The 9,114-nt window shown below is 30.0% G+C and overlaps 1 protein-coding gene across 2 annotated transcripts; it reads left to right on the top strand.

The window, feature by feature from the left end:
* Positions 1 to 205: 205 nt before the first annotated feature.
* Positions 206 to 4,351, top strand: LOC130982468 (uncharacterized). 2 transcript variants are annotated; one of them, XM_057906482.1, is made up of 5 exons: positions 206 to 643; positions 1,522 to 1,588; positions 1,802 to 1,885; positions 1,969 to 2,110; positions 3,846 to 4,351. In XM_057906482.1, exons 1-5 carry the CDS (start codon positions 286 to 288, stop codon positions 4,122 to 4,124), a joined length of 930 nt encoding a protein of 309 aa, XP_057762465.1. In that variant the 5' UTR covers positions 206 to 285; the 3' UTR covers positions 4,125 to 4,351. The 2 variants fall into 2 exon arrangements, with proteins under 2 accessions (XP_057762465.1, XP_057762466.1); XM_057906483.1 differs by having other exon boundaries at positions 1,531 to 1,588; positions 3,846 to 4,347.
* The last annotated feature ends 4,763 nt before the right edge of the window (positions 4,352 to 9,114 follow it).

The following is a 9,114-nucleotide window of genomic DNA, read 5'->3' on the forward strand; positions in this document are numbered from 1 at the left end:
TTAAATTAAATAAGATAACCTTAACTATTTTTTCTCAATATTATTCTTCATTTCATAAAAATGTCTAGCCCAATATATATTTCTTAAGAAGTAAGAAGCAATTAAAATTGTTTCATAACCTTGAAATTCACATTTCACCAACCAACTCAATAAGAATATTGCTTCTGCTTGGTGTTGTACTCATTAGTCAAATCCCTACGTTTTATGAATACCAATTTAGTGAACAACATAACTCATTCCCACTTATAATAGTAAGCCTTTTTTTGTCCTCTCTTATTGTCAACTATGTCCAAAGCAAATAATGTGAATGGAAATCTAATGGAGAAGAGAAATAATAGTAGTAACAAAGAGTCACAGAAATCATTGTTGAACCACCAAAGATTTTTCCCCAAACACCACAACAAAGTGCACCCAATTAAGCTTCAGAGAAGCTCTTCTCCATCTCCATCGTTGTTGTCATCACAAAACTCAGATGATTCTTTGTCCCTACTTGATGAGAATATTTCATTGACTCTGCATTTGGCTTCTCCATACCAAAGAATGGTAATTAATGAACATGAAGTTCAGCTAAGTCCACCACAACAGATCAATAAGAATGAATCTGGTGAATTGAAAAGGTGCAACTGGATCACAAACAACTGTGGTATGATAGATCAATTTCATTCTTTAGCTTATTTGATTTAATATTCTCTTTCATTTACTTTAATTTAATTTGTTGCACGGATACTTCAAAACTGATGACATCTAGTATTCAATTTATAAATATTTTACTAATAGTTTTATTATTGCCTTAAGACTTGTTTGGGTGAGCTTTTATTGAAAGATTTTTTTTAGTTATCCTTTTTTTAAAGATTTTATGAAAAAAAAAGTAATTTTATGTTTGGCTATCTCATTCAAAAAGATCTTTTTATTTATCAATTATATTTGGGTATAACAATATAAAGTATTTTTTTATTTATTTATTACATGAAATACATCTTTTCTTTAAAAAAAATATCTTTTAAAAAAAATGTAAATTACAGTTTTTCAAAAAAGATATTTTTTATTTTTTTAATATTTTTAATTTTACCATTAGAAATTTGTCAAATACACTAAAAAATAAAAAAATTATTAAAAAATATTTTTTTTACTAAAATAATGGTGTCCAAACAAGCACTTAGTGTTTTACTTTAAAATAACTAAACTCTTGCAATGCTTTATTATGCCACCTAATTTGGAGATTTTGACCAAAACATATATGTTTATTCAAGAAGAAAAAGTAAAGATGCATTTGACTTACATTTTTATTTTTTATTTTTATAATTTTGTGAAGAATAAAAAAAATATGAGGTAAATAGAAAAAATATAATTTTATTATTTTTGTTATTTTTTTATAAAATCAAAAAAATAAAAAATACTAAAAACAAAAAAATGAAAACACAAACTAGATACATCTTAATAATCTTATACTTTGTTTTTTTTTTATTTTCTTTGGTTTAATATTTTCGAGAAGCAAGATCGGAATTAATATAGAGATCTTAGCTTGTGCAGATAAGGCTTACATAGAATTTCATGATGTGTGGTGGGGAGTTCCAACCTATGATGACAAGTAAGTTGCATTTCTGCCTTATGCTACAACTTTTGTGACTTTCAAAAAGGGAATTTTTTTTTTTTTTTTTTTTAAGTGAAGTTAGGTGAAGAGCAAAATTTGTAACCGTTGGAGCTGCTTGTAAATGCTATTTCTACAACTCACCGGACTTCTAAAACAACTCACACATGGTTCTTCATACAAAATTCTTAATTTCTTGAATCATGGACACAGCAAATTGTTCGAGCTGCTTGTAATGTCAGGGTTGCTGATGGATTACAATTGGACAGAAATTCTGAAAAGAAGGGAAATTCTTAGGTAAATGATTTGTATGTATGCATGTGCTGTTTGATTCTTAATTACACTAACTTGTCTATATAATTAATGATTGCAACAAACAGAGCAGTTTTTGGTGGATTTGATCCTAATATTGTTGCCAAGATGGAGGAGACCGAAATCAGGGAGATAGCTTCAAACAAAGCAACTTTCTCAGCGGAATGCAGAGTTAGGTGCATTGTAGACAATGCCAAATGCATCATCAAGGCTAGTACAAATCAACCCCCGATCTATGCAAATTTTAGATTTTATTCTCGATAAAGTACAAAGTGATTGTGTCATTAAAAAATAAAAATTATTCATATATCCTTACAATAATTAACACTTCTTCTCATTATCTTTTTATGATTTTAATAGATAAAATATTATTTTATTCTCTAATATTTCGGTTAAATTATAACTTTATCTATAATGCGGAGTCTTATTTTTGTTCAAAATATTTTATTTCGTTTTATTTTTGTCCTTTAGTCAAAATTAAATTTTTTCTTTTAAAAATATTTTTTTCTTTATTATGATCTTCTTATTCATATTATTTTTTACTTTCACTTTTAAATTACTAAAACCACTACTATGACTACTAATGATTGCTTTGGTCAACCTTCTTCTAATTGAAATAAATTATGTTTAATTATTCTGTTAATGCTATAGTTTTATTAAATTTGTAATTGAATACTTATATTTTAAAGCTTTCAATTATGTCTCTACATTATTTTTAATTTTGTAATTAGATCCTTACCATATTAAAAAATATTAGAATTAACAAAATATTTTTTCGTAAATTAAAAATACCTACAATTAAGGATATAATTAGATCTTTGGCCATATATTTTTTTAAAAAAATATTCTATTAATATAATATGGAACTAATTACAAAATTCAAAATGGCATAGGAATCCTATTAAAAGCTTTTAAAGTATGGAGACTTAAATACAAATTTGGTAAAACTATAGAGATTGACAAAATAATTAAATCAAATTGTTAATTATATATTTTTAGGGAAAACTATCAAAATGGTACACAAAAGTTCACCATCACTAACAATAACAATTCCAATAGATATGAATGACAAATAAGTTTTCGAAGATCTTAAAATGAGACAAAAATAACTAGATATCGAATATATATTAAAAAATTTTAGAGATCAAATTTTGATATAATTTTTTACAAATATTACTAAAAAATATGATCTTTTCTTTTTTAAAATTTGGTAATTTTACGTCAAGTGATTTTTTCAAAATAAAAAAAAATATCGTGAATGACCAAGCTTTTTTGAAAAATAAAAAAGAAATTTTAGAGATCAAAATTTGATCTATATTTAAAATGAATAAATTGTTTGCTAAATACAAAAGTTTTTTTGCCACTTATAAAAAATATAATATCTATTGGTTAGTTATGTTGCATTTTCAAATTATTCAATGGCTTATATGTTATTTGTATCTTTAAGAATTATTTTTGACAATGATATAAATTTTTTAATACCATTTTAATAATTTATCCTATATTTTTTATTTCCAAATTCTTAAGAATAATTATTTTTCATATTTTCACTTGGTGCTTTGATACGTTTTGGTAGTATTTCATGACTATTTTAGGGGAAATTATATAAAAAAATTTAAAAAGTTGCAATATTTGGTTGTTTCAACCATTAGATTACAAAATTTTATTCAAGATAACTTGATGAAAAATATTAAATTAAATTAAAGAAACATAATTAAAAATTAAGTCAAACTATAAGGTCTTATAGTATAATAAAATAATCTTGAAAAAAAAAATGGAGAACCTATTCTAGAAGTGAATTTCTTTTTTTTTTTTTCCCTGTATATAATGCCATAAATATGTTTAAATGTAATATGTTAAATTCATGTCAAGACAAATAATATCTTGAATTACTTTGATTTGATGAATTTACATTTATAGTTATTCTGCTTTTGATTCTCCACAGATTGTGAAGGAACGTGGATCATTCAGTAGTTACATATGGGGTTATGTAAATCACAAGCCATTAAACAACAAATACAAATTGCCAAGAGATGTTCCACCAAGGACTCCCAAAGCAGATACGATAAGCAAGGATCTCATAAAGCGTGGATTCAGATTCTTGAGTCCAGTCATAGTCTACTCTTTCATGCAGGCTGCAGGGTTAACCAACGATCATCTTTTGGATTGTTATAGACACAATCAGTGTGTAAGGCTAGCAGAAAGATCTTGGAGACATATTTAAATTAACTTGGAACTTTTACTTTATTGTTTAATTATTTTGAATTTTATTATAAGGTATATATTAATAAGTTTTCCAAACATGTGTAGCATGAAAGATACATTGTTTTGTTTGCTGGATTTTATTGGGCTTCATATATAGGGTCAATTTTCTTCTTCTCTTATTATTATATGGCTCCATTATGTATGGTGCAGGGCTATTTCATGAGACTCCCTCCAGAAATTATATTTCTAGCTTCGCTTTCGGGCTTTTGTTCCATTTGAATATATATCAAAAATATATAAATGAAATAAATTAGATGGTCATGTCAGCCTTGAACATGTGATTTAAAATGTTTTTGACAGTACAAGTTTTAATAAAACTATGTTATAATCACTTTGAGAATCAACGGCTTTCAGAATCTCTAGCTAAAGGTTTTTAAATCATGAAACATCACAACGTAGCTAGAGAAATTATTCTCTAGTGGAGATATGATTCTCCCATTGTTTTCAAGAAATAGGAATTTTCTAAGTTAGAGATAAGATTCTCTTATTTACAGAATAAATGTTATTCTAAGTTTAGAAAATCGATTCTTCAAGCTAAGAATTCAAATTTCAGCTTATAACGGTTAGTTAGAGATACGATTCTCTTATAGTCAAATGGGTATGACAAATGGCTCATTTCTACCAACTTTACAATTGATACAAAGTTTTTGGAGGCCTATAAATATAGGCAAATGAGTTATATAAATTAATCAAGACATTTCTAAATTCATACATACTGATTTCTACATATTTACAAAGTGATTTTACACAAATTTGTGAGATACACAAAGTTTGATTCATAAGCTTAATTTGTAACCATCCACTCTTTCAAGAGAGTTTTCAATGTTTATTTTTTGATATTGTAAAAGAAGAGTTTTGTAGCTTTTTTTGTTCTTAAAGTTGTGACTACTTCAAATTTTACTTAGACGGCCTAAAGAGGAATATGTCAAGTTGAATTGTGATGAAAGTGTATTTGTGGATTGGAGTGTGGGTAGGCTTTGGTTATGTTATATGCGATAACTTGGAAAGATGGTTGCAAGGACCCTTTGGACGTGTTTCAGAAATCAATGCCTTGAAAGCTGAATTGTTTAGAATTTGGTGGGGTCTTATAAAAGTTTGTGAAGCAGGATTTAGATGGTTGAATGTGAAACTAACTATGTTGAAACATTCAATTTGGTTAAAAAGTTCTACTATTGAACTAAAAAGTTCTACTTACCATTCTTGGACATAGAATTTTTTACTATTGGACTCACATCTTTGGACGAGCTTTTGGAACATTTTTTATTATTGTTAGTCCTTAGACATTCGAGGCTGGCCTCACGGCCATGTCTACCTTATTTTCACTTATGTATTTTCAACAGTGGAGTTTCTACACACCATAGATTAAGGTGTGGAGCTCTGCTGTTCCTCGAGTATTAATGCAATTACTACTGTTTTCTATTCAATTCATATTCTTGTTATAAGATATCCATTCGCACACAAGAACATGATGAATGTGATGATTATGTGACGCTCATCATCATTCTCAACCTATGAATGCGTGCTTGACAAATACTTCCGTTCTACATGCAAACGAGCTTGAATGCATATCTCTTAGCCTTCTGGTTCACGATCAGAGTCTCGTGGTATAAGCCAGAATCAATTGGCAGCATTCTTGAGATCCGGAAAGTCTAAACCTTGTCTGTGATATTCCGAGTAGGATCTGGGATGGGATGAATGTGACGAGCTTCAAACTCGCAAGTGTTGGGCGTGGTGACAGACGCAAAAGGATCAATGGATCCTATTCCAACATTAGTGAGAATCGACAGATGATTAGCCGTGCGGTGACAGCGCATTTGGACCATTTTCACTGAGAGGACGGACGGTAGCCATTGACAACGGTGATCCCCCAACATACAGCTTGCCATAGAAAGGAGTATGAAGGATTGGATGAAGGCAGTAGGAAAGTAGAGATTTAAAAGGAATAACGCATCTCCATACGCTTATCTGAAATTTTCACCAATGAATTACATAAGTATCTCTATCTTTATTTTATGTTTTATTTCTCTTTTAATTATCAAAACTCTATAACCATTTGAATCCGCCTGACTGAGATTTACAAGATGACCATATCTTGCTTCAAGCCGACAATCTCTGTGAGATCGACCCTTTACTCACGTAAAGTTTATTACTTGGACGACCCAGTGCACTTACTGGTTAGTTGTGCAAAGTTGTGAAAAAGAGTTTAGATTACAATTGTGCTTACCAAATTGTTGGTGCCATTGAGATCACGATTTCGTGCAACAGCAAACAATTTTTTGTTTTAGTCTCTTGCAACAGGATAAGATAAAAGAGGAAAAAGTAAAGAAAACGACACCAGCATGTATCCTAGTTCAACCTCAAAATGTAATGAAATATATTTTCAATATCCACCACAATAATGGCAAAATTTTACTATATCAATTTCAAGATTACAATCACCAATGCCAAGACCAAGACCAAGACAAAGATAAGCAAACCAAATCGGTTCTACGCCAAGACAAACAAAACTATGATTCCAACTTTACAAACAAATGCCAAGACCAAACAAAAACCAATGACGAAGACTCAAACTTAACCTGAAGTTGTGTTGGCTAATCTTTCTAGTTTATAACTTCTCGTTCTTAGGCTTTTTCAAATAGTCTCTCACTGAATCATAAGCCTTTTGTACACTAGGAAGATTTAAACTAAAACTAGATGTATCAAATTGAGACTAAAGTAAAAAAGAGTGATATTCAACGTGTTGCCTTTGTTTTCTAAACTTTCTCCTTAAATTTTTAGAAACCTGACTCTTCTTCTTATATAAAAAATTCAATGTTCTTAGCCATTGCAGCTAATCTTTCTTCTTAATGATATGATACTTTTCTTTCTATATGCAGCAACAAACGTTTCTATATTTTCTTCAAATTTTGTTTTTGTTAGTTGATTATTTTTAAACACAATGAAACCAGTGCTTTATTACTTACAGTAGCCGTTGCTGTCCAATCTCTCTCATAATTGTAATGATTGTGTTTCCTTTTAAATTTGGTAGTAGCAATCTCTTTCACATTCTCTTCGTATCTTCTTCTTCATGGTTGATTCTTTTCCAATTAAATCAGCATTAATACCAAAGCCAAATCTAAGACTTTATAGCAAAATCAATTACACCATAATTTTCAATTAATCAAATCAAATAAATATTTATTGTAAATTCTGCAAAATAAATAAATAATTAATCAATAAATTAATTATTATTTAAAAAATAAAAAATTAAATTTTATAGTTTAAAAATATAAAAAGAATTAAAATACGAATTTTTAACATTAATTTTAAATATTTTAATCCAAAATCGGGCTAACGGACCGAATCGGGTTGGACCAGATTCAATACCCAACATATAAATAGCAAACCCAGCCACTCATCCCCTCCATTTAGTAAAAACACGCCGAGGAAGAAATTGAAGAGCAACCCTAACCCCCAAAATTCATTCTCAATTTCAAATATCCTTGTAACTTTCGATCCGGAGCTTCGATTGACGAGCTGTTTGCGGCCACGCGTTTCGTCTCAAAATCCTCTTCAATTCTATTCGAACAAATTGGTAAGAAACTTTGTTATTCATGCTTAGTTCTCGCTTCTACTGAATTTGTGAATCTTGGTTATGGGTATTGAAGGTTTTGATGTTTTTCATGATTTAGGTTGAATCTAGTGGCGGGTAACTATTGAATTTTACCCCAATCATCAATGGGTAAGATAAGAAAACTCTAAAACCTTGTGGTTTGCCTAATTTTGTGAATTCTAGTGTTAACTGTGGTGATTTTTATGGATTAGATTGAATTTAAGTTGAATTGGAGATTGAATCAGTGAATTAGAGGGCTTGGAATCAAGCTTTGGTGGCCGAGATTCGTTGAATTTGATTTGGAGGTTAGAAAGCTTGCAAAGAGAGGTTTTGTGGTGTTTTAAGCTTGGAAGAAATTGGCCAAGTAAATGATTTTGGTTTCTCGTAGTTAATATTTAATGTCACGTGAAAACTTAGGTTAGTTGACTGCAGGATAAACTAAATTATGTGAATTGTTCATATTCTGTGGATATAGAAAATGATTGTGGAAGCTAATGTGCATTGTGGTTGGAGATTGGAAGTAGATATGATATATTCATTTGATATATGTATTTGATATGAAGTGTTAATGGTTAGTGTTGTATATAGTGAGACTATATGAATGAATTTGTTGAATAGATGATGAGCGGATATTTTATACACTTTTGGACATTGTTTTCATATAGTTTTCATTATGTTTTGTTTAAGTTTTATTATGTTTTCATAGGTTTTAGTGCAAAATTCACATTTTTGGATTCTACTTTAAGTTTGTGTGTTTTATGGTGATTTATGATATTTTTTGGCTGAAATTGAGGAGCTTGAACAGAAGTCTGAGTCAGAAGTAGAGAAAGAACTGCAGATGCTGTTAGGATCTGATCTCCGTGCACTCGAAGGAGCTTTTCTGGAGCTACAAAAGTCCAAATGGCGCGCTCTCAATGACTATGGAAAGTAAACATCTAGGGCTTTCCAGAAATATTTAATAATTTATACTTGGTTTCGGAAATAAAGGCCCAAAACTGGCGTTCAACGCCAACCACCAGCCCCATTCCTAGCGTCCAGCGCCCACAGGGGAGAAACTGGAGTTCAACACCCAAAAGGGGGTCCCTAGCCAGCGTTCAACGCCCCTAAGGGACACTAGCATGTGGGAGACACTCAAGCTCAGCCTAAACACTCACCAATTGGGCCCTAGAAGTGGATTTTTGCACTATCAACTTAGTTTATCTTATTTTTGTAATCCTTAGTTATTAGATTAGTATATATAGGAGAATATCACCCATGTTTAGGATCTTCTTCCTCCCTCATTATTTTTTAACCTTATTATGTACAGTATGAGTCACTAACCTCCTAAGTTAGGGTTAGGAGCTCTGCTGAGTTTCAT

The sequence above is a fragment of the Arachis stenosperma genome, chromosome 5, assembly GCF_014773155.1.
Source record: "Arachis stenosperma cultivar V10309 chromosome 5, arast.V10309.gnm1.PFL2, whole genome shotgun sequence".
NCBI classification, from domain to species: domain Eukaryota; kingdom Viridiplantae; phylum Streptophyta; class Magnoliopsida; order Fabales; family Fabaceae; genus Arachis; species Arachis stenosperma.